Below are 25,965 nucleotides of genomic sequence, written 5' to 3' on the forward strand. Positions count from 1 at the left end.
ACCGACATTTTCCATCAAATCAATCATGAGTACATATATTACATTTTAACATGTAAACTGACAATAATTTAAGAAAAAAAACACTGAAGTCCATCAAAGGGGTGTCAAAATAATTTCCAATGTGATGAAAAGAGATGATGGGAGAGGACTCGGAACTGAATAGAACAGAGCTGAAAGGAAATGGGCCACGGTGTGTATTGTGTGTACATCCACAATGCATCCCATTCACAGAGAATATTCCCACGGCGGCATGACAGCCGCCGAGGTTTATAGAAGTGCATTCAGGATGTGGATACTGAAAAAAGAAGTCTAAAATAAATAACGGCACATCGTCAGCGTGTTGACGACATTTTCAATCCGAGCCAACAGTGAAGAATCTTTAGATTCCTTAAAAAAATGGAGCCGAATGTCTTAAATTAAGCTTCTTTAGACTTGGGACAAATAATTACATAATAAAACATTTTGAGCTGCAACTAATGAATTGAATCTCTGAAGTAATCCATTTATTATTTGGTCTATGAAAAAGAAAATACCAAAAAGAAGAGAAAAAAACTGACTCGCATTTACAAGGATATTTAGTGTAAGACTGACGACGTAATGACGCTAACATTAGTATTTATGAAGTTGAATTCAGTGGATATTTTTGCAGTTACACCTTAAAAACTACATAAACTAGAACGGGCACTCGGTCGAGCGCATACCTTCGCCGCAGCCACTTTTTTGGTACTTGGCATGAGAGTGTGGAGAACTGTAAATTGATGTAACTTGATACCGGATATTGTGGTAAACATCACAAAAGAATTATGTTTGAACATCAGCCTGGATTTATTGATTGAGAAAGAAAACCATGTAGTGGTACTTGATACAATTTGGACTGTATGTGCTGCAAAGATATAAGACACAGAAATGGTTGTTCTGTTATGTATTTTATATATTTTTTAGATTTTGACCTTTTCATGACCTTGACCTTGACCTTTGACCCGATCGATCCCAAAATCTAATCAAATGGCCCCCAGATAATAACCAATCATCCCACGAAATGTCATGTGATTCTGTTTAATACTTTTTGAGTTATGCGAATAACACACAAACACACAAACACATACAAATAAATAAATAAATACACAGCGATCAAAACATAACCTTCCGCAGAATGCAAAGGTAATAATTGTCCTATCTATAACGTATCTGTATATTACCAAATTGATTAATTAACTCAAAATGAACTAAAAACTGAAGAACTTAAAAGAAAAGACTAAACAGAGCTTTGATGGACATAATCGATATAAAAAATTGTAACTGACACATTTTCTTATCAGTATGTATTCGACAATAATATTTCTGGGATTTCCCGACAACTTGTGTTTTCAAAGACAGCCGAGAGCATCGATTCACGAATGTCTTTCATCAGTTGACGTAATTTGATCCTGTCAAAAAGCAACAAAGCAAATGTGGGGTTTTGAGTGTTAATTATTGCTGTCAAGTAACTGGAGAGAATACTAAACCGAAGTGAAAGCCCTTTTCTCAGCTCACGTTCTCACAACTGTATAATTAATGTTCCCGTGTCAATATCATCATTGTCCTTGGAAATTCTGGCACCAATTAAACATGGAAACATAACTTTCATCTTTTTCTTTACCTTTTCCATTCAATGTCTTTTGGGTTGCAATTATCCAATTCATAAATATTTCAATGAACATCTTGCTCACGATATAGAAATCACAATTTAGCATGTTTTCTGGTTAAATAAATGTCTATATGAAATAATCACACGGTAAAGCCTATTTTTGTTTACTATTTTGACTATGAGTGCTGGATGCTCATGGAATTGAAATGACTTTAGTCTGCAAGTAATTACACAATCACACTGGCTATAAAATAACACAATATGCAATTCCCTCCAACATAACAACAAACTAAATCAACTGAACGACACGTTCAAAGACCGAGAGAATGTAGGATAAAGCAGCATTTCTCATGACTGTTACAAACAGTGAAATTGACATTTTTGGATGTGCATGTGATACTTCAACATGCAACGTTTCACACCTCCTCTTCCTCATTTAAATGCAGAGAGGCCACTATAAACGCTTTGGAGAGGTGTCAGCGGAAAAATCAAGTGCCGGCACCGAACGGACATGAAACACTCGTCAAAATCCATTTTCGATGTTCGATGCTCATGAACCCAGCGGCGCTGCGTCACAGAGGAGGAACAGATTCAGACGTATTTAAGAAGCAGAGGTCGCCAAAAGGTCGCGCCCGTACCGGGACACGGCGAGTCAGTGAGGAGGGCTGTGTGCATTCTGCATAAATCAAGCATAACAATGTCAGCGATGTGAGAGTTTTTACGTTTGAGGATGAGTTGCTTGGGGGAGAGAGGAGGGGGGGGGGGGTGAGGAAGGACAGGGGGGTTAATATGAAATATGATAATTTACAGCTTTAGAGATGACTCAGATTTGACAGAGTTTCCATCTCACTTTGATGGGTACGATGAAGATGCTGTGTGTGCGTGTGAGAGAGAGAAGTAAAGAGAAGGAAAGAAAGAGAGAGAAAAGAGAAGGAGAGAGGAGAGGAGGGAAAGAGAAGGAAAGAGAGAGGAGAGGAGGGAAGGGAAAGAGAAGTAAAAAGAGAGGTGAGGAGAAGAGAGCAAGAAAAGGTAAGAGAGAGAGGAGGGAAAGAGAAGGAAAGAGAGGGGAGGAGGGAACGAGAAGGTAAGAGATAGAGGAGGGAAAGAGAAGGTAAGAGAGAGAAGAGGAAGGAAGGAGACGGAAAGAGAGAGAAGAGGAGGGAAAGAGAAGGAAAGAGAGAGGAGAGGAGAAGAGAGCAAGAGAAGGTAAGAGAGAGAGGAGGGAAAGAGAAGGAAAAAGAGAGGTGAGGAAGGAAGGAGAAGGAAAGAGAGAGGAGAGGAGGGAAAGAGAAGGAAAGAGAGAGGAGAGGAGGGAAAGAGAAGGAAAGAGAGAGGAGATGAGGGAAAGAGAAGGAAAGAGAGAGGAGAGGAAGGAAAGAGAAGGAAAAAGAGAGGTGAGGAGAAGAGAGCAAGAGAAGGTAAGAGAGAGAGGAGGGAAAGAGAAGGAAAAAGAGAGAGAGGAGGGAAAGAGAAGATAAGAGAGAGAGGAGGGAAAGAGAAGGAAAGAGAGGAGAGGAGAAGAGAGCAAGAGAAGGAAAGAGAGAGAGGAGGGAAAGAGAAGGAAAAAGAGAGAGAGGAGAGGAGGGAAAGAGAAGATAAGAGAGAGAGGAGGGAAAGAGAAGGAAAGAGAGAGAGAGGAGAGGAGGGAAAGAGAAGACAAGAGAGAGAGGAGGGAAAGAGAAGGAAAGAGAGAGAGGAGGGAAAGAGAAGGAAAAAGAGAGAGAGGAGAGGAGGGAAAGAGAAGATAAGAGAGAGAGGAGGGAAAGAGAAGGAAAGAGAGAGGAGAGGAGAAGAGAGCAAGAGAAGGTAAGCGAGAGAGGAGGGAAAGAGAAGGTAAGAGAGAGAGAGAGGAGAGGAGGGAAAGAGAAGATAAGAGAGAGAAGAGGGAAAGAGAAGGTAAGAGAGAGGAGAGATGTATAAAGAGAGCAGAGAGGAGAAGAGATAAAGGGAAAGAGAGAGACTGCGAGCGCTGTGTGTGTGTGTGTGTGTGTGTGTGTGTGTGTGTGTGTGTGTGCGTGTGTGTGTGTGCGTGTGTGTGTGTGTGTGTGTGTGTCGTCAAAGTCCAGCGTTGCAGTCTTCTTCGCTCGGGTACATTTCTTCACGTCTCTGAGTCTGACCGGCTGTAATGGAGCTGAGCGGCTCCTCCTCCTCAGCAGCTGCATCCAACTCCACCTTTCTTCTGTGGATCTCTGCTAGTGTAGTAGCTAACTTGCTTGGCAGTAGACCGATCACAGACATTTTAAAACTCAGCGATAATAAAAACAGATGGAGCTCCAATAAAGCATTTGGGGAGTAAATAAAAGATGGCTGTCAGTATTTGACTAAACGGCAGCTGCCACAATAGTCAGTTAAACTGCGAGAGTACTCCAGCGGTGGTTGCTGCTAGCAACCAAATGTGCAACTGAAACAGCTGGAAGCAAAAAAACATTAGAAGGGATTCTACTATTCATGAACCTTAATGATCAATGTGGCTGATGTGCGGCCTATTCTTGGGGGGCGGAACCTTTTTTTTTTTTATGTCATTAAATTAAACTATTGTTTCTCACATGGACACGTTATTTATAACTAACATGCTACATATGTACGTATGTTCTGGTTTGTATGTTTTCTCCCCCTTCAAATTACAATTTAATAGCCCATCATCATACTTAACGATATTCTCGGGGCACTAGGACCTTGGGGAGGCTGCTGCGCTGGCTGTCTCACTCTGCCAAGTGGATGACAGCCAATGAGGTGAGCTCACAGTAAATGATGCACAGAGTGACCTGTAAGTCCAGGTAGTTACAGAATGTTGCTATATATATATATATAATATAATATATCGGTAGTTATTAACGAGTGTTAGCTACTCACATTTAGCTTTATTTGAGGCAAATGAAAGAGAAGAGTTAGAAACTGTCTCCATTGAGCGAGAGTGTGAACGAGAGAATTCGAAATGCAAGAAATAACTACGGACATCTCTCTATTCTTTGCATTAATATATATTATTCTATATTTTTTTCATTGAATGATATATTTGACACTGAACTAGTTCATCCTTATCACAGTGATAGAGTCCAAATGAGAAAATATCCCTATGAACCTGAAATTCTGTCTAACAATAGATATTCGGGACCCCCCCAAAAAATTGCCGACATAACCAACCATACCGCTCCCCTGGGGGCTTGCCCCCCCCCCCCCCTTCTTCGAATCCTACTAACGCCCCTGGCTCCTGCTCTTACGCGAGAGATGAATCTCAATCTACAAAACACATTTCTGCTGTGCTCCTTTGGTGGCGGAATTAAGAAAGATATACAACTAAAATAAAAAAACTGCTTAATGAGCATAGAGAGATAGAGATTTCAAACGGGCAATCGAGACTGTGTACTCCAGACCAGCTCCCACATCAAAAATTTATTTTCTCATTTTGGGAGGTGAAGAGATGTGTTTGGAGCTCCTGGAGGACCCGTTGGCTCCAAAGCACACATTGTATGTTTGCAGTGTGAATATTGAATTTTGGCCCTTGGACCTCTCCCATCTCTTGGAGACAATACCGTAAAGAATAATAATAAAACAACGAGGCTACCTTTCGATGTGTTAATAGCGTTTTAACATTGTAATTCCACAACAAATTGCCCGTCTGGATCAGGAGCCGGCTAATGGCCACTCAAACACTAAGAGCTTGTTACAATGGCTCCCTGGTGGGTGGGACCTGACACTTATTGGCTCTCTGTTCCATATATCAAACTGGAGAGGGGCTAACCAGTAACCACTGGGCTCATCGTGTTGGTATTTATTTATTTTTTCTTCCTTTTGCTCAAAACTCGTTTGCGCTCTCCATCTCTCATCAGGACCGAAGTCACCCAGAGTTAAACTGTCGAACTCAAAATTGGCCCCATCGCCCGTCTGCTCTGCCCCAGGTTTAAACATTTTTTGGGGGGGTTTGCCCCCGTTGTGATGAAAATGTAGGAAGGAGAAGAAAATGGTATATTAAAAAATATATTTTGAAAAGGAAAGAAAAAGAAGATAAATAAACCTTTGGCCCCCAATTTAAGTGAAATGTAGACATTGTGGTTAAACTGTGTAAAACATTTTAATAAACATGAGTAAATATATTGAGGGGTTTTTTTCTAGGCGAAACTGAAATTTCTATTTTCGCTGTGTTTCATCTTTATTTACTTTTAACCAGTAACTTTTATATTAATATTTAAGCTCACATGTGTTGCCTTTATTATAATACCAACATTATTCAAATAGCCTTTGTGTTTGCAGAGATACACACTTTTTTAGTTTGGGTATGTTATTTCGAGCAGAAACCTCCAAAAATAGGTCGTTTTTTAAAAAGGTTAAGTCTTTACAATGTTGTGATGATATCCTTGTTCATTTTCTAAAATAAATTGTCATGTGTATCTCTTTATTTCCAAGTTTAAAAATGTAAACAGTCTGTTTTTTTCTGTATTTCTTTACCCTATCACGAGTTCAAGAAAAGGACAATAACACGTTTACTCACTTCTGAACCTTTAAAAAAAAACAGTCATCCCAAAAGCTTAAAGCGTACCTCAGCTATGCTAGTAGCATGTGATGGGTATTTATTAATACTTTGAACGTTGTATAAACCACGCAGATATTTCAGAAGGTAAACTGATTGATTGAGTGACACAATGAAATGAAATGGAAAAGAAATGGGGGGAAAAAGCCTGAAATGTCGCGCTGTTCCAAGCAGGTGACATTTGGCCAGACGAAAGGCCGATGCTACGACACACGATGGACCTGAACAGTCTGTTCCTGAACAGTCTGTTCCTGAACAGTCTGTTCTTGAACCGCTGGACCCCCCACAGCTCCGGTCCAGCAGCTTCGCGGTCAGAGGCAGGTGTGGATGAAACCGCTTTGAAAAGAGGTCAACGGTCAACCTACCAGGAGTTGAGACACCGGATAATAACAGTGTGTTCTGCGCGGGTAGAGAACTCAGGGGTCATACACAAGTTGACCACTGGACTTCCAGGACTTTAAACCAAATTTCCATGACCAGACATTTTCTTTATATCTCGGTGCATACATAATAAAGTGAGAACATTTAATATTTAAACTAACAATGAGGATTCCAAAGCATACAGGATATAACTTTAAATGACACAAATGAATGAGAGACAATAGTTTGATTAAAAGAATAAACACTTATGTCTTTTCAGTTAAGGTGCGTTCACTTGCAGCACGAAAAATGTGCGTATGCCGGCTTATATTTTGAGCATATTCATTATTTGAAACTCAGCGTAAACACACATATGACGAAAACATATTTCCATGACTTTTCCAAAACTTTAGGTATTTTTTCTTTTAACCGTTTTAACCATTTCCCAGGTTTTCCATGACCGTATGAACTCCTGTAACTACAACTATGAACGAATATATTGCTTTTTATGAAATACTACAAATAGAAATGAGGGTGGCGTTTTTAATTCATTAAGACGATTCTCGGTTCACAGTGCAAAAAAAACTCAATCATTTCTGACAGCTGCTAAAAATATGTGAAACGTCCACGGCGGCCGAGACTGTCGATTATGATTTTTAGATTAAGAGCAAAGGTAGTGGAAATTATTCCGAAAGTAAATCCGTTCCGGCAAATTTATCATGAAGTGAAGTCTCCAGCTTATTATTATTTTGCCCATATGAATATTGAAAGTGTTTTTTCCTAATGCGATTCCAATGTATTTAGTGGTGATGCCCTGGAAGCTAACCTGGTACACAGCAAATGCACTCAGGCTGATTACTACATCAACACGCCTGGGCTCAAACACGGTTTGGTGAATATCTCTGGAGTTACATCCATTATTAAAAAAATTTTTTTTTAAACATATGTGTTTCTTCAACTATGAACAGAAAAAAAACACAAAGAGGGAATTTAATAGAGTATTGTCCCTTTAAAGCAGAGGTCCCCAACCTTTTTTGAGCCACGGACCGGTTCCGTGTCAGGAATTATTTTCACGGACCGGCAATATAAATGACGTAATAAATATGACGTCATACAATTATACGAAGGGCATAAAGTGCCAAAACTACAACTCATCATGACGCCGAATGAGTGTGAGCCGTGCGCTTGTTTACCTGCAACGAGCCGCTAATGGAGACGGCGACACAGACGTGTGTTTGTTGCTCCTAACCGAGTTCTGGTCGCTGTCATTAGAACACCGGCAGAGTTGTTGTGTGAAATGTCCCTTAAGGCCACCGTCATTTGCATCTCCAACACATTTTTTTCTAGCTCGGACGGGCTCGATTCACCGGGTGGGTTTGTTTACAAATGGTTTGCAGGTCTATTCTTTTGCAGTCGGGTCTTTTGTGATTGGAGTACCGCTCAAACTCTTTTAAAAGCCTCTTCCACCCGGTCAACGTCTGAAACATGTAGAATATTCCGCTGTTCACTCGCCCACACAGCAGCGACTTTATCGGCCAACTTGAAAACAGTTGTCATTTCCCTGAAGTGACAGAATTCATTGAGCAGGTTGAATATATTTTAAGATTCTTTGTCACTGAAATGTGCCGCCAGCAGAGGGTTCGGCGCGTGAGACTCGCCTGCAGCGATAAACCCGAACTTTAAGACTCCTGAACGCGGCTCAGACGTACACACGGGTGGATCCGGTCCTTTTTCAAAATAATATATTTTTCCGACTGATTAAAAAAAACAAATGTAAACTTTATTTATTCACTTTTTTTCCGCGGCCCGGTTCCAACCAAGCCGCGGACCGGTACCGCATCGACGTTCGTGGGACTCAGAATGCCGATGCATCATAAAGTCTTCGGATGAAGCCGTTTTTCCACCGAGCGAGGATCTGTGGATCGTTGACCCTGATTTCGGACATTAGAAGCACATGAGGAGGCAATGCAGCCTGCATCAACAGGCGGGAAGAACACAGCCAGCAAATCCTCTTTTCCTCGATAATGGGACCATTGAAAACTCGTGAATCTATATCCTTAATCCAGTCGGTTCAACAGACTTTCAGACCCAAACCCGATGAGGCACTGCCCCCCCCACCCCACAACCTTTTCAAGGTGAGGCGTATGTATGTTGTCTCCCACCCCCCCTCCCCCCATTATGTTCTCTCCCCCCCTATGTTCTTCTGTCACAGTCCTTAATATCCAGCGCGGCTATCTGCAAGACCATATGCCCACGGCGGGATCCCCCCCGAAGATGCTGGCAGAGGGCCTCACTCTCAACCGGCAAATAAATAATGGGCCATTATGTTCAATCATATGCTGAGCTATAAAAGGTCTGAAGCTCAGAGCTGCGGTGTATGCGGCATGCGGCGAGGAAGCAAAAGGAACGAAACACAGCCGGATAGAAAAGGGTGTATACTTCTCATGATACTATGAATTACCCCAACAGCAAAGGTACCAGTATAGCTTACTTCAAAAACCTCCTCACACATTCTGTGGCTAACGCGTGTGAAACAATGGGGTAGCAGCTCCACAGCTTATGCCGCTAGACACTTGACATTAGACCCGGTGACTGCACACCGGCTGTCCGCCCAGCGAAGCCGAGAGACCGTAGACACCTTCAGAGTCTGAGCTACCCCGTGATTACCGCGTGTAGGTTGTACCGTTAGCAAGCTAACGGAAACCGCTAGGAGAAGCGTCACTCTAGGGCTGCAACTCATGATTATTTTGAATAAAATCGATTAAGGTGGAGGATTATTTTTTCGATGAATAAAAAAAAAAGATAATGTAATTATTTTTAACCCTTCATTCAAACTAATATTTAACTAACTTTGTGGTTTAGGGGGGGGGGGGCGACATCTGATTGGCTACAGATAGGTCCATGTTGGAAAAAAAGCATTTCTGAATCGATGCACGGCAGGGGAGTCTAAAAAAACAAAACACACACAAATGTGTAGCGATCCACAAACAAACAAATCGTAATTTATTTATGCCTGCATTGGAATGTATTCGTGAAACTTTTCGCGTGCGTTTGTTAGTCTAATTTATTTGTAAATCCTTCTGTGTGCATTTGTAAATAGAATATATTTGTGAATAGTTTTGTGCGCATTTGTGAATCTTTGGGTTTGCATTTGTAATTATTGACACCGATCTGACCCCTAGAAACCAGAGTGCCCAAATTAAAGAATATGGTGTTTTTCTATCACCATATTCTTCAATGGTTTCTTCTATCGGCTTCACGGTGGTGTAGGGGCTAGCACTGTCGCCTCACAGCAAGAGGGCCACGGGTTCGGTTCCCGGTCTGGGCGGTCCTTTTGTGTGGAGGCTGCACGGTGGTGTCGTGGCACTGTCGCCTCACCGCAGGAGGGCCACGGGTTCGGTTCTGTGGAGTCTGCATGTTCTCCCCGTGGCGGCGTGGGTTCCCTCCTATAAGGCTCTGTTCTGAGTCTCCTGTCTCCTTGATTGTTTCATTCCCTTCACCTGCCCTCAGCCACTCTTGTCTCGTTAGTGTCTAATGCCGTACACCTGTGTTCCCCCTATATATTCTACCAGTCTTACCCTCGTCTCTCGCTGGATTCTCGTCTTTAATTCTGTCGTCCTTGTTCTCCCTGTGCCTTGTGTTGATTAGTTTGCATTCCTGACCCCGCCTGCCTGCCCCTTTTTGTACTTTGTTACTTTTTGGAAACCTTTTGCCTCAGTAAAGACCGTTTTTTATTATTCATATTGAGTCCAGCCCGTTTCTCTGCGACTGAGCATCACACCGTGACAAACTCCTGACACCTCCGGGTTCTCTGGCTTCCTCCCACAGTCCAAAGACATGCAGTCAGGTTGATTGAACTCTAAATTGCCCGTAGGTGTGAATGTGAGCATGAATGGTTGTCTGTCTCTATATGAGCCCTGAGATGGACTGGCGACCTGTTCAGGGTGAACCCTGCCTTCGCCCTCTGTCAGCTGGGAGCACCTCACGACCCTAAAAAAGGACAAGCGGTTTGGATAAAGGAAATGGTGTTGAAGTCTACGGTGAGAGCGTAGAGAAATTATTTTGCCTTCTCCGGAAACAAAAGGGCAAACCTTCAGTCAGAACAACTCAAGGAGCTTGTTCCGCCATTTCCATCTGTCTCGTACAGCGGTGTATTGATGTGACTCTTTGAGCTGCAAATTAGTTGAAGTGACGGCATAATGGATCAGAGTAAAAGGGAAAAAAGGGGGATTTTTTAGGTGAAAACAAAGGATTCTTTCATTCCCTTCATGCCCACCAGTGCTCTGTATCAATTATCGTCTCATATCAGGGAAATATCATCTATTTAGACCGGTTTGTTATGCTAATAACCTGGAGGAGGTTTGGGTGCTGAAGTGTTTTATTATGCACGAGCCTTCTGCTTCTCTATGCAGCTAAAATCAATTTACTCTTCTTTTTTATTAAACATGCCAGTGACGGCAGCTGTGGAGTAGAAATAGTGATAGGAGTTAAATGTTTGTAATAAAGGGGCTTTAATGACGATTAACTGTTTTTAATATGAACCGTATATCTATCTATATATACACACACTACCGTTCAAAGGTTTGGGGTCACCCAGACAATGTGATGTTTTTCATGAAAACATACTTTTATTTATCAAATTAATTGCAAAATTAATATAAAATATAGTCAAGACATTGACAGTTAGAAATAATGATTTTTATTTGAAATATTAATGTTGTTCTTCAAACTTGTGGCAGTTTTATAACTTCTCTCACCAGCATAACAGTTTTCAGCTGCGCTCACATAAAAAGGATTTTGAAGGGTTTTCTACCCCTCTGCTAGTCTTCTAAGGCGATAACACAATGTACCATTAGAACACTGGAGATGGGCCTCTACACACCTCTGTAGAGATGTCATTAAACACCAGAGAATAGTAATTTACCACAAAGTATAGAGTGTATTTCTTTTGATTTTATGTTATCTTCATTGAAAAAAACTGCTTTTTTGGAAAAAAATAAGAATTTCTAAGTGACCCCAAACTTTTGAACGGTAGTGTACACATTCATTGAGCAACAACTTCTCTTGTTACGCAGCACTTTCTACACGAGGTAAGACACGAGGGATTCACCGCGCCGGGCGTAAAGCCGCTCTATAATCCCCCCTCAGCTCGGCTGAGAACTGGAGTGTCTCTCAGCTCGGTGTTTTGGGTTCACTCTAAACGCCCAACCTTAATTCCAGAAGGCAGTTGCAAAACGCCTCGCTGAACCGACAGTCGACGGGCCAGCAAAGCACAGATGACAGGCGGGGGAAAAGGTTTGAAACTATCTCGAGAAACAACAACACAAAGCTAGAAGATAATAAAGAGCCTGAGATACAACCTAAAGTACTGGGTCGGTTATCTGAGAGTCCACTCGTATATGCACTGATCTAACATCAGGTTGTCGAATGGCTTATCGGATCATTAACGCTACACAACAACAACAATAACAGGTGTCATATGGGAAACTCTCAACAGCGATAAGAAAGAAGCAAGAGAAGGCTCACCCGTTGGCTCCTCCCATCATCAGCTCTGGAGAAAACCGTCAAACATTTGACGGAAGTAGCCAGCAAGCTAATAATATACTATTAATACATTATTAATACAGCATGGCTGTGAAATATTTTATAGACCTGGTTTTATATACATCTATATATATATACGTTTATTTATATTTATATATATAAAAAATATTTGTTTTATACTATCTATATAAACTATATATTATTTGTTTATACATATATATATATACAGCTGTAGCAAATATGTTTTATAGTGTATATACTATTTATATATATATATATATATATTATACATAGTATATATATATAAATTATACATAGTATATATACACAATATAAAACAAATATTTGCTACAGCTGCATATATATATATAGTATATACATACACAGTATAAAACAACGATCATGTTGCACAGATCTCATCTACAATCAATTAGACAGAGATATCCACTGTGGCGCATTTATGATATTAATGCATTAATAAAAAGCGATCTCTCCTCAGTAATGGACACGACCGACTCATCACAACAAGTTTTCCCTCGAATACAAGAGGATTGTCGAGTTGTGTGAAAACTCACAGCCGAGGTGTGAAGATACAAAGTCGAGGATATATTTTCACACCGATAGAAGTTATTAAAATCACACCTCAGTAAACATCGAGCATGTTTTATTGGAAATGACTTCCTGAACGTCTGAAAGCTGTGATATTGAGGTCTGATGGCCCGCGTGGGATCAGGGAAGCACAGTTTCCCAAAAAACCCAGACTTACTGATCAGAAATTGCATTGGAAACACACACAGCCCCAAAGCTCTCGGCAGAAGGTAAATATTCCCACAAGTTCCAGAAGAAAATGCATTCGGAAATAATTTGAATGCTACATGGAAATAAATATGTAATACTGACGGGAGGCCCTGAGGAAAAAAAAAATAAACTGTGAAAAGCTGGAGTGAAAAGCCTCACGACCGGTGTGAAGGATCTTCTTCCAGACTCCCACTTCAACAATCTGCCTGTCACATTGATAGCCTGTCACCGGATGAATATCGGAAAAAACCACATCTTTAAAACATGAGGTGGCAGAGCACGGTGCAGGGTACAGTGTGTGTGTGTGTGTGTGTGTGTGTGTGTGTGTGTGTGTGTGTGTGTGTGTATACACGGTGCCATGTATGTGCAGTGTATCATCTGCATATCTATTTGCGATAAGTATCTAATAGGTTTCCCTGAGGAAATAATTGGTTCATCATTAGTTGTGCACACACACAAACACACACACACACACACACACTTGTTTCAAGTCACACATTACAGCGTGCCACGTTAATACCAGCATAAACTAAACGGAGCTACGATATTTAACCTTTAGCATTCCCACAAGATGACATGTGTGTGTGTGTGTGTGTATTTGGCCCAAAAAGGACCAAAACAGTTTAACATGTATAGGAGCAGATATGATATGTGCAGTTATTCATACGTAAACATTACATAGTTTACACGCACCAACAAACAAAGTTTTTTGGGCATTTTGGCTCCGACGACAGAAGCAGCTTCTTTGCGTGAAAAAGTCGAAATAAAGAAAGTTCGGGTTCACTCCCGGATGACTTGTCCACCCTCCCCCGGGCTTGTAGTTTGTGGGACGTGTCGCACCAACAATATCCGCTGGCTCGGGGTTTGCAACGACTTTCAAAAAAATATGACCGTGTTGAGTTCTGGATTCCTGCTGTGCCCGCTGGGCTCCATGACGACGTGTCAGAGCCCTGGAGGAATCAAAGGCCACTGTTTTTATGTGTGCAGCATATATCAGGCAAATGGATATGACGGTGAGCAGCTACAGCCAGAGTGATGTGTTTTATTATACTTTCATTCCCGTGGGCAACGTTTTCATGTATTTTGGCCCAAATCTGCAAAGACTGGCCGAACGTCAGGCTTTCATGGAGCTGGAAAACAATATGAGGAAGAAAAAACATTTAAAATCGAGAAACGCACTTCATACACTAGCAGTCAGCAGGGTTCAGGCAGAAAGAATAATACTCATGGTATTACTTGTATTACTCATGGTATTACTTATATTACTCATGGTATTACTTATATTACTCATGGTATTACTTATATTACTCATGGTATTACTTATATTACTCATGGTATTACTATGGTATTACTTATATTACTTATATTACTCATGGTATTACTTATATTACTCATGGTATTACTTATGGTATTACTTACATCACTCATGGTATTACTCATTGTATTACTCATGGTAGTACTCATGGTATTATTCATTGTATTACGTATTGTCTTACTGATGGTATTACTCATGGTATTACTTATGATATTACTGATGGCATTACTTGTATTACTACTCATGATATTACTCATGGTATTTTTGTAGTTTGGCTTTCTTGAAGACGCGTTACTTTCTTGATTCTTGTTGTTCTGAGTTTGTACTCGTGGTTGATGAACTTATTGTGAGTCTCTTTGGATAAAAGCGTTCGCTAAATGACGTGTGATGTAATATTGACAGGATTGATAATCGATCAAAATCTTGAGCTGCAGCCCTGCATCGTGTTAAACTCCAATCAATACCGATACCTCTGTCAGAGGCCAATGTCAGCCGATAACATCGGCACAGTGAACGTATTAAATCGAGCTCTTGCGGCAAGAAAAGTAAAGTTTACATAGACGTGTCACAAAAAAGTGCACAGAGCAGAGAAAATATCAGTGACTGTCAGCAGTGGGTCTATATTACACCGACAGACCCAGATCAGCTTATGCATCAGTTCATTAAGCACCTACCCCACCATGAAAAGGCCACCGTGACCACAAAACAACCCCCCCCCCCCCTATACACACACACACACACATACACACACACACACTTCTGTTTAATCAAAATAGACCTGCTCATTTACATGTCTCGTAATGTGGGAGACTCACTACGGAGCCTGTCATTACGCGCACCATTAAAACACAGCAGTAGACTAATCTAGCGCTTCCGGAAGGTACCAGCAGCAGGAGGAGCAGGAGGAGGCGCGGTAGAGAACGTAGAGGACGTAGTCTCTCCGACGGTGCTTTAAAAATGGCTTTTTAAAATCATACTTAACCCGGTGAGAGATGTATATGCTATTCCGGGCGATCGTGCGTCAGGGAAGGTGTTGCACAGGGAACCTGCCTGGGGCCCCTGCTATTGGCTCACGCACGTTTCCATCCGGTTGCATCAGCGGCAGGAGTGAGGAGAGCAGTTGAGGGGTGAGATAAGTGGGAAGGAGGAGTGGCAGGAAGGAGAGGGAGGATGTCGGAGCAAGGAACGCAGCCGCAGCAGCAGGTGAAGTGTGAGAAGGAGCAGCGGGTGGAGCAGGAAGTGACACGTGAACAGGAAGAATGAGAGGAGATACTTGTCAAGCTCCTCTTTTATGGAACCAGCTTCCAATTTCAGTCCGGGAGGCAGACACAGTCACCTCGTTTAAGAGACTTAAGACCTTGCCCCTTGATATGCTGCTATGGCTTATAGCTGCGGGGGGACTAGGATGGATGCACTGACCTATCTCCTTTTTTTTTCTCTCAGGATGAACCTTTTGACTTTCGTCTCTCATGGGGTCGACCGGACCCTGAGACGGCATCATCTCTCTGCCTGATGGATCGCCATCTGCCTGATGGATCGTGGAGGTCTCCATGGAAATCTGTCCTTCTGGTCACATGACATCTATTGCATCTGTCCATGTCTATGTGTACAGATTGTAAAGCACCGAGACAAATTGCAGGGGAGCAACAGGAAACAACAGGAAGGTGATGATTGGGGGGGGGGGGGGGGGTAATTAGCCGGAGGTCATGCTTCGGGGGAGGAAGAGAGGTGCAGCGGCACCGCCAGTATAGGAGGTGCTCGGAGATGCTCCGAGAGAAGCGAGTTAAGTTTTGGGGGAGGCGTGTAAGGAGGAGCGGGCGAGATTTCAAGTGGAGTTATTCTTTAAAAAGAGGAGAAGTAAAAAAAGAGTGGAGCAGAACTGCTCGGAGAGGAGAAGCAGGAGCGGATGCGTCGGATGAAACGGGCAGTGCTTATGGGAAGGAGCAGCTACAGCTGTCAGACAGGGAGCAGCAGGAGGTGATGCTTGTGGAAGGGGGAGGTATTCTGGGCGAGGAGCAGCGGGGAGAGAAGGAGCTGTCGGAGGTGCGCTGAGAACATTTGAGCGTCGCCAGCGGGAGATCTCATGACGAGGAGTAACGGGGGGAGCGGTGGGCTGAGCTCAAAGGAGGAGCAGCAGCAGCGGGCGACGCTCGAGGTGGAGGAGCAGGAGTGAGGGGCAGCGGGGGCATCAGCTGGTGGCTCAGGCAGGAGGAGCAGGAGATCCTTTTCTGGGAGAGGCGCAACAAACGAGGCAGCGGGTAACACGTCGGGAAAGGAGCAGGAGGAGATGTTGGGTATATAGGAGGAGCAGGAGGAGGAGAAGCAGGGGAGGTGGCAGCAGCCACAGCTACGAGCTATAATTATGATTCACTTTGAGGAGCTTTACTCCAAAGCACTCGGGAGGGAGAACATACCTGATCTGGTTTAAGCCTCGAACATCATTGTGATGCAATAAAATGATGTTATTGGAAGAAACACACATGTATATATATTTATATATATATATATATATATATGTGTGTATATATAGAGAGAGAGAGTCATACACCCATATATATATACATATATATGTAAATATATATATATACATACATACACTCATATATATATAGACATACACTCATATATATATAAATAAATATATATATACACACACACATAAATATACACATACACATATATATATATATATAATACGTGTGGTTTGCATGCAGATTATAGCCCTCGAGATTATTAGAAGACAATTAGATGATTGTGTAAATGTGTAATAATACTTTTAAGACCATGGCAGAGCAGGAGCTACACGAAGCCTGCAGGTTTCATAATTTTTGACATTTTTTGATGACAGAAATGTGGGCTGTGACTCTTCCACCTCCCAATGAGCCACAGTAGTTGCAGCCCCCCCCCCCCCCCCCCAAAATGTCTCAGCCCCAAAAAAGGTGGATTAAAAATGATAGCCTATTAAAAAACGGAACAAGAAAACTTCGCGACACCTCGTCATGGAGTGTCACTCAAGTATCACACGATAAGTTTCTGTTGGAAAGTCCAAAAGAATATAACATATAAAGGGAAAAAAGCAGGTCAATTAAGACATGGCAGCTTCTACCACAGTTCAATTAATTCAAAGCTGTCACCCTGCACCATCGGAACAGTCCCCCCCCCCTTTGCACACTTACCTTCCACTGCGCACACCGAAGTCACCACGCACAGGAGCACCGCAACCCGAGTGGCCCGCATGGCCGCAGCGACTCCCCGGTCGTCCTCTCTCATTACCCGGGCCGACGGTTCACCCCGACAACAACAAAAAAGAAAAAAAAGAAGAGACAATCCCACAGAAACACGCCGTATTCCTCCGGTTAACAGTCACATTCCAGCCCGCGGTATATGTGTGTGTCGGTGTGTGTGTGTGTGTGTGCAGGGGGAGTGGGGGGGCGGGGGGGCGGGGAGGGCGCGTGCATGTGTGTGCGCGTGTGTCTGCTTCTTCAGAGTCAGCGGGGAACTGAAGCTGGATACACTGCCGGTGTGGAATCTCTCTCCGGGGCGCGCGCTCTCTTCTCGCCTGGCGCACCTCTCCTGTCCAATCAGGAGCCGGTATTGGCGGATGGTAAACCAATCACCGGTTCCCTTCCACCTGACCCAGGCGGAATGCCCAATGGACAGGTCTCTCTCTTCTTTTTTTATTATCCTTCCGCGGCACGGCGAGCTATTTGTGCGACGGGACAGCGACACCCAGCGGTCAAACTGCAGTATTGCAGTTAAACCCAGAGGACCACGACCTCTATGAAGGGAGATGTGCGTATCATGTAAACGGTGCCTAATAACAGGAGGGGGGTTAGAGTTGCAGTATTTAAGCATGGGGCAAAACAATATTTTGCAAGTGTTTTTAATAATTTAACTTAATCAAGGTCAACTGGTGAGTTAAAGACTGTTTCAGGACTTGAAGACTTACTGCAAAAGTCCTTTAAAGCTCTTCATCAATACACTAGACTTTATTCACTGGGCCATTTTTCGGGCCATGCCCTTTACATGAGTTGAGGTTTTTGTCGAGGCAATTAATTGTGATCTATAAATCAGATTATTACCATTAACAGCCAGATGTCACACAGCTGGGAAGTGCTGGTGTACTGCACAGCCTTATGGGACATGTATTTAAGTTTATTAAATACTAAACTAAAGTTTTGCTGCAATCTAAAAAAATCATAAAGTTTTGACAGACTTGATTATGAGCTCTTAAAAAAAAGTATTATAATAAACGCGATTCGCCCCAAATGAATATCAAAATCATAATACATGCTCATATTTATGTAACTTTTAGCCCTCACAGTCCGTGGAGGTTCTTCGTATGTTTCAGCGCATGGAGGAACCAGTGGGTGGTGGTTCAAAGGTTAATTACTTAAAATAAGCGGTATTTCCTCCTTAGAGACATTAAATACAGTTTCTTTGTGAATGTCATTATGAAATTATTCTTTCCAGTCACGACTGATTTTCAGCGACACTAAAATAAATAAAAGAAGAAGATTTTTAATGGGTTCCACAGAGTGACGTATACAGTATACACATATTCTACATTTGGAGTAAACAACTGCATACAGTATGTCTTGGATTTGGTGCTTCGAGGTCCTGGAACTGGAAACAAGAGAAAAAAGTTTGTCCATCCCTTATAGCTTATAGCTTCATCGTGGATCTACAGAGTGAACAGGAAGAAGGAAAACGTTCATTTAGCCCCGTGCAAAAGCTAAAAGTTGAACTTGGTTACATGTCAGCCCCTGATGGCCTCGGATCAATTTGCTCTTGAAGTTTCTGCCTCTCGCCTCCTCCCTCTCTCGCAGCTTCCTGTCTCGTCCACAGTCCGTATAAAAGGAGAAAAAAAGAGCCGTGATCATGTGACACGGCATTGTCCAGTTCAGGCTCTTCGTCTCACTACACACCATGTAGCACTGCAACAATCACCTTTTATTCAGTGTCTCCTGTGTCCTTGTACACGTTGAGCCAGTCTTGGAAGAGTTGTCTCTCTGTCTGTGTGAGGCAGACAAAAGAGAGGGAGATAAATATACTTCTTATCTCTTAAGCCTGCAGTCCGAGACCCCCAAAAAAAACAATTCTCGACCTGCCGGGCTGAACGATTACGTTCAACCTGCCTCCAGAGATACGTTACACATCTCTTGGAATTTGTGCAGCAGGAAGTTGTTGCACAAGAGGTGTTACTCTCACCTGGGGGGGGTCACAGACAGACAGCTTTAACCCTCCTGTTCGTTTCTTACATACAGCCATATATTCTCCTGAGAACTGAGGAGAAATTGTGCCTTCCAACTTCTTATTTATTGTAATGTTCGACATATGTGGAGTTGAATAAACATCTTACAATTTAAACATTTTGAAAATTATTTTGATTTTAAATTTTACAGCATGTTTTACAGCATTTTCATGTGAAAAGACAGAAAAATACAGAAGATAAACTAACAAATTATGGCTGTAGAGTGACATGAAACCAATAATACATTAAACTTGATTATTAAACTAAATTATTCATCATCTGGATTGTTTTGCTTGTTGGTTGAAGGATTGTAGACATTCTTTTATTAAAACTGAACGTCTTATGTCCAGAACTAACTTTAAACCGATTTATTTTGATTACCTAAACAAATCCTTTGTTCATCATTCTTTACTATTCTAAATTTATTATTTTTATTTTTGCATGTTTTACTTTTTAGCTGTGATATTCCTGGAAATGTAGAGGAATGTCAAGCATTTGGAATCATACCAACACCTTATACACAATATTGATTCATTAAATACATTGATTTTGAGCTGTTGGTCACTATAAATGACATTCATAAAATGACTATTACTTTAAAAAACAAAGAACTGAAATGTTTTCAGAACTAATTATATCATTCCTGACATGTTATTAAACAAGATATGAATATCTTAGTAAGAAAGACAATAATTAAGCAATATTTGACTTAACCAATCTGGTTTACTTGAAAGTGATTGCAATTGTATTTATTCTATTATTTGAAAAAGCACAGATGCAGGAGTCACAAATGATGATTCTCATATTTAGTATTATTATAATTATTTAAATCTGAGGATGTCTGTATTTTTTTTTAGGTACATTGAAAAAAAATCTAAATCTAAATTGCATTATCCTGCCATAACATGGATTTTCTCCTAAATTGTATTTGCATTTTGTAAATATTTTTTTTTTCCATGGGGCGATGAGACACCTGTGTGCTGTTCAGGGTCATAGCAATCAAGCCAAATGAGCCATGAGGATTTGTATTGAACCTACAGGTTGCATAGACAAGTTAAATCTACATTCTGGGGTGTTCCCACATGGCATTGAATCTCAGTTCATGTTCTACCCCATTCAAAAATTCAGGACGAGACACAATCCAGGGAATAGAGACATGACGTGGGAAAAGGGACAGACGGTCCGAGGTGTTGGGAAATCAAACACGAAACACAAACCTTTCATTCTTCTCCGTCGCGCCTGCTGCTCTGCTTCATTCTGTCGTTTGCATGGCTGAAAATAAATTATTCATTAGCTCCGAACCACCAGACTGCTGCATTGTCATCCTCGCACACATAAGTGGCCCCATTTTTTTTTTCTCCAGCAGAGAAGAGTTATTCTCTATGTGTATTTATAGCCGTAGTGCAGCTGGAATTTTTTTTAATTTTTCTCGAAAAAGAAAAAGTGAAATCAGGGAGTTAGTTGGGACTTTGGCCACAGAGCATCATGAAGACGTCTCTGTGGCTAAAGGAGAAGAGGAAATATGCTGGATCAGATGAGTTTTCACTGAGAGGAGCGTGGAGAACTCACATGTAGTCCAGTGGTTTCATCTCACGCCTGTGTAAAGTTAGGGAGGAGTTGCAAGAGATCTTTTTAAGAGGCCACGCCCCCATCTCTTGGAGGCTGTAAATGGGCCTCAGTTGGGCTTTGAGCTCACGGCGAACATCAGCATTTTAACACGGCTCGCTACGACGACGCTATCGTTCTAGTTTATCTTCGGTTTCCGTGCAGCTGAGGCTCATGGGGGAATGAGATTACAAATTAAGCAATCCTAAAAAGTGATTAGAATCAATCCTGCTGGACGCGAATGTCTCCATCCAATAGTTGTCAGAGATCCTGAAACCGATCTGGGTGATAATGAAAGGCTATATGGCTCTATTGGAACATGTTGTGAACTTGAAAACTCATGCGCGTGTTCATTCTGCACAGCTGGGCTCAATTCTGTAAATAAGATGTGTGTGTGTGTGTGTGTGATAAGCGCCGAGTCAGCAGTTAGAGTGAAGAACATTAATAAAACTCAATCTCCCGTGGACGGTTTAAAAAAATTAACAGGAGCAACATCGACAACCAGACGTCTTATTCCGTGCTTTCTTCTTCCTCGTTGAAATCTGGGACCCACAATGCAACACTGACAGGTGTGTTACCCTCGAGCTGAGATCCTGAAACCGTGAAAGTCTTGAAGGATGAGTTCACTTTTCCAGGTTCCTGCATTTTTGCTCGTTTTAATGATTAATTATTTTCACACTGGAAATCCCTTTGCACTTCTAGAAATGGCAGGGAAAAAAACACACACATTCAGTTTAATAAATTCACTCCAAATTTGAACTTATTGTAATAGTTGGCCTCAGCAGTCTGCACACGCTTCAACTCCCAACTGTTGCCTTTAAAGAAGTGAGAAACGAGGGGTCAAACCTCTTGGTCCTCACAAAGATAGAGGTACAAACACACACACACACACACACACACACACACACACGTGCTTAGTGGAGGTGGTTCTTGCAGCATTAAAACTTCCACGCTGAGAATTTATTCATTATCCTTTCGTGTGTGTGACGTTTATTGAGTGTCTCCATCCAATAGTTGTTGAGACATTCCGCTTAAAAACTCAAAAGTTCACCTCATGGTGGCGCTGTGGAGCAAAAGACAAGGTGTCATCCAAGTCATTATATGGGTTTCATTATTTCTTTGATGGCAATCCATCCAAAGGTTTCTGATATATGGTGAAGTGAGGCCGATCCTAATAATTATCCTTGTTATGGATCATAAACACTGGATTATTATTCAACTCAATACTGTAGTTCGACCCTTGGAAACGTCTTTCAAATGTTACGCCCCGAGTTTATAACACAATCTTTCTGTTTGACATGTTTAGCTCCATCATCCACAGAGGAGATGATACGATAAGAGTGACCTTTAAATAAAGAGCGTTTCCTTCCCGTTAACGGATGCTAATCACAATACAATCAAATCAAAACATACACGGCGAAATCCACTGCGACAATCAAACAGACTTTAATGAATGAAATGTGTGATTACATACAGCGATGAGTAAAAAAAAAAAAAAAATCTGCTTCGCAACCAAACCTCGGTGTGTGTGTGTGTGTGTGTGTGTAAACGTGTGTATGTGCAAGAGACGTGTGTGTATCAGGAGGCCCATAACGTACCGGTGCAGTCGTGTCGGACTGCAAGTTCAAAAGGCATGCCGAGTGATGAATGAGGTATCGCCGGGCAAATGGACAACGCATCCTGGACTGTTTGGACAAAACATTCGATTTTTTTAAACATATGCAGATACAAAAACATTATGAAAGAGTTGTCCCTCGTGTTCAACGTACTCTGGGGAGCAAAAATAGAAAGCAAAAAAAAAAAAAGTCTCCAGTGTGAACAAGTGCTTTGGTTTGACCCGCTGTGATGCTCGGACTTCATTTAAAGTTATTTAATGCAGGTGTGCGTTCAACAAGGAGTCCTTTGTGGCCTTCATTTATTCATTTATCCATTTTTTCTTTCTGAAAACTTGCCGTCGCGACATCTCATCGTACATTTCAGGAAACCGCGATTACGCATCTGCTTTACGCCCGACGCGCAGATATATACCAAAACATCTGGACGACCACACCACAGATTATGGGGGAGGGGGGGGGGATTCATAGCCAATATAGTATTATACTGTACATTCACGGCTTCAATATGGTGCCAGTTTTTTAGGTAATTTACACACACACACACACACATTTACAACGTACACAATGTTCGTAAAAAAAAAAAGGTAGACAACTTCGACTTGGGTTAAACAACGAAATGAAGGTGGAAAAAAACACGCTTTGTTGAACGCACCACGTAACGTGGAACAGGGAGGAAAAAAATGTGTTCAATGAGCTTTTGCCACCTCCTGACTTGAAACTGGAGCCGAATGGACCTGATAAGAGTGTCAATAAATCAATATCGCCATCATAATCTTCATCATCATCGTTGTCGTCGTCATCCACAGCCGTCATTCTCTTCGTCTTCGTCACCTTCTTCATCTCCATATCTTCGTCCCAACAATCCATTGAAACCAGCTCAACAAACTGAGTCACAACCCGAACTAAAGGCATTCAAACTGAGCAAAAACCAGAAGAAGAAAAAAAAGAAGGAACAAAAAAAGAATATTGTCACTGTCAAGTTTTGCTCCTCTTGCTCAAAGAAGAAGAAAAAACGCTGTCCTTTCATTCTTCAAAAAAATGTCCTTTTCATTTTGTTTTTTGGCAAAGTTACGATCTAACCCCCAAACCCCTCACGGTCCGTCTCCTCGTCCGAGCCCTCCTCTAGATCTTTTTTTTTTAAGAGTGGCGGTCCATCATCATCATCATCATCGTTGGAGCAGCAGCGTTGCCAAAGGGAACAGCGGCAGGAAGCCGCGGAGGCGCGTTTGAGACGCGCCGGCTCTGACCCGGTCGTTGTCGGGCGGGTAGGGGTACGACCCCGGCCGGCTCCGAGAACACTGACCGCCGACGCACATCCCGCTTCCCGAGCCGCTGACGTCGTCACCTGCAGGGAGGTCGACACGAGAGAGAGAGAGAGAGAGAGGTCAACTTCAATAGATCCTGACGAGCGAGCAGGGCTCCATTACGGAGCGGGCGTGAGTAGAATCCATGATTTCAGTTTGTATTTCGTCTGGTTTGAAATAGGGGGCGTCGGGGGGGTCGTTAAGCCTATTTTAGGAGGGCTTAACGACCCCCCCTATACATATGTACATGCGTTCTGGTTTGTATGTTTTCTCCCCCTTCAAATTACAATCTAATAGCCCATCATCATACTTAACGATAGAATCCCGGGGCACTAGGACCTTGGGGAGGCTGCTGCGCCGGCTTTCTCACTCTGCCAAGTAACGTCTCTGAAGACAGCCAGGATGACAGCCAATGAGGTGAGCTCAAAGTAAATGATGCACGGAGTGACCTGTACGTCCAGGTAGTTACAGAATGTGGCTAAATATATAATATAATATAATATATCGGCAGTTATTAACGAGTGTTAGCTGCTCACATTTAGATTTACTTGAGGCAAATGAAAGAGAAGAGTTAGAAACTGTCTCCATTGAGCGAGAGTGTGAACGAGAGAATTCAAAATACAATAAATAACTACGGACATCTCTCTATTCTTTGCATTAATATATATTATTATATATTTTTTTCATTGAATGGTATATTTGACACTGAACTAGTTCATCTTTATCTCAGTGATAGAGTCCAAATGAGCATAAAATATCACTATGACCCTGAAATGATGTCTCTAACAATAGATATTCGGGCCCCCCAAAAAAATTGCAGGCGTGCCGCTCCCCTTGGGGCTCAGCCCCCCCCCCCCCTTCTTTTAATCCTACAAACGCCCCTGCATGAGACCATTAGATACCACCAGACGGCGGTATACGTGTCGAGTTGTCGGTACACAGATTAGAAAGGGACCCACTCGCGTCCTGGAAGTCCACGTCGTTGCCGTCCAGCGCGTTTTTCAGCCTGTTGCTCATGATTTTGAGTTGCATGATCTGCTGCCGGATGGTCATGTCCGGCTTCGTGATGTCGAGCTCCACTTCCGGGTTGTTGATCTGATTGGCCAAGCCGTCACCCATCACCTCCGGGAGGTACCTTAAATCGGGAGGGGAGGGAAGGGATGGGAGGGACACGTGTGACATCATCCACAGGGCGGAACATCTGTATAATGGAGATGACCTGGGTGATAATGAAAGGCTGTATGGCTCATTCTGCACAGCTGGGCTCAATTCTGTAAATAAGATGTGTGTGTGTGTGTGATAAGCGCCGAGTCAGCAGTTAGAGTGAAGAACACAAATAAAACTCGGTCTCCCGTGGACGGTTTAAAAAAATGAACAGGAGCAACATCGACAACCAGACGTCTTATTCGGTGCTTTCTTCTTCCTCGTTGAAACCTGGTACCCACAATGCAACACTGACAGGGGTGTTACCCAACTAGCCTCGAGCTGAGATCCCGAAACCGTGAAGGTCTTGAAGGATAAGTTCACTTTTCCAGGTTCCAGCTTTAATTATTCATTATTTTCACACTGGAATATCCAGAGATGGGGCGGGGGGCGACCCCAACAATTAGTTTAATAAATCTCCAGCGGCTCTCTTCTCGCTCACCTGGCTTTGGTGACGCCGTTCCAGCATTTATCCTGAGCCGCACCTCCCGCCGCCAACTTGCTGCAGAGAGCCACAGGAAGCTGGGTCCAGTACTGCCGCATCTCCCTCAGTTTACTGGACAGGTCTGACACCTGAGGGGGGGGGGGGGGGGGTCAGAGAGGGTTTTAAATCCCATTAAATTATCTGTAATGCATAAAAAGAATTTAATAAAAACAACGACAATGACCTCCTGAAATGGAGTCTCAAAATAAGAATAACATTTTTATTTTGAGTTGTTCTATCAAGAAGCCTTTTGTTCACATGTAAACATTTCTTTGTTTCCCGTGCCTTAAATATTAATAAATAATAATTCATAATATATCCCCATCC

At 42.4% G+C, this 25,965-nt stretch overlaps 2 protein-coding genes across 2 annotated transcripts in view; both read right to left on the reverse strand.

Annotated features, from left to right (window-relative positions):
* Window positions 1-17,494, reverse strand: part of LOC130193872 (ephrin type-B receptor 1-like) — a 103,501-nt gene extending 86,007 nt beyond the window's left edge. The window contains exon 1 of the mRNA XM_056414673.1: window positions 17,349-17,494. Coding sequence (XP_056270648.1) covers window positions 17,349-17,442 — 94 coding nt within the window. The 5' untranslated portion in view covers window positions 17,443-17,494. The remainder of the gene's footprint in view (window positions 1-17,348) is intronic.
* A 4,967-nt stretch (window positions 17,495-22,461) lies between these two features.
* The window catches only part of LOC130193876 (glypican-1-like), a 45,680-nt gene continuing 42,176 nt past the window's right edge, over window positions 22,462-25,965 (reverse strand). Inside the window, exons 8-10 of the mRNA XM_056414680.1 lie at window positions 25,597-25,727; window positions 24,911-25,086; window positions 22,462-23,992 (exon numbers count right to left, since the gene is read on the reverse strand). Coding sequence (XP_056270655.1) covers window positions 23,814-23,992; window positions 24,911-25,086; window positions 25,597-25,727 — 486 coding nt within the window. The 3' untranslated portion in view covers window positions 22,462-23,813. The remainder of the gene's footprint in view (window positions 23,993-24,910; window positions 25,087-25,596; window positions 25,728-25,965) is intronic.

Source organism: Pseudoliparis swirei, chromosome 5 (assembly GCF_029220125.1).
Source record: "Pseudoliparis swirei isolate HS2019 ecotype Mariana Trench chromosome 5, NWPU_hadal_v1, whole genome shotgun sequence".
Taxonomy (NCBI): Eukaryota; Metazoa; Chordata; class Actinopteri; order Perciformes; family Liparidae; genus Pseudoliparis; species Pseudoliparis swirei.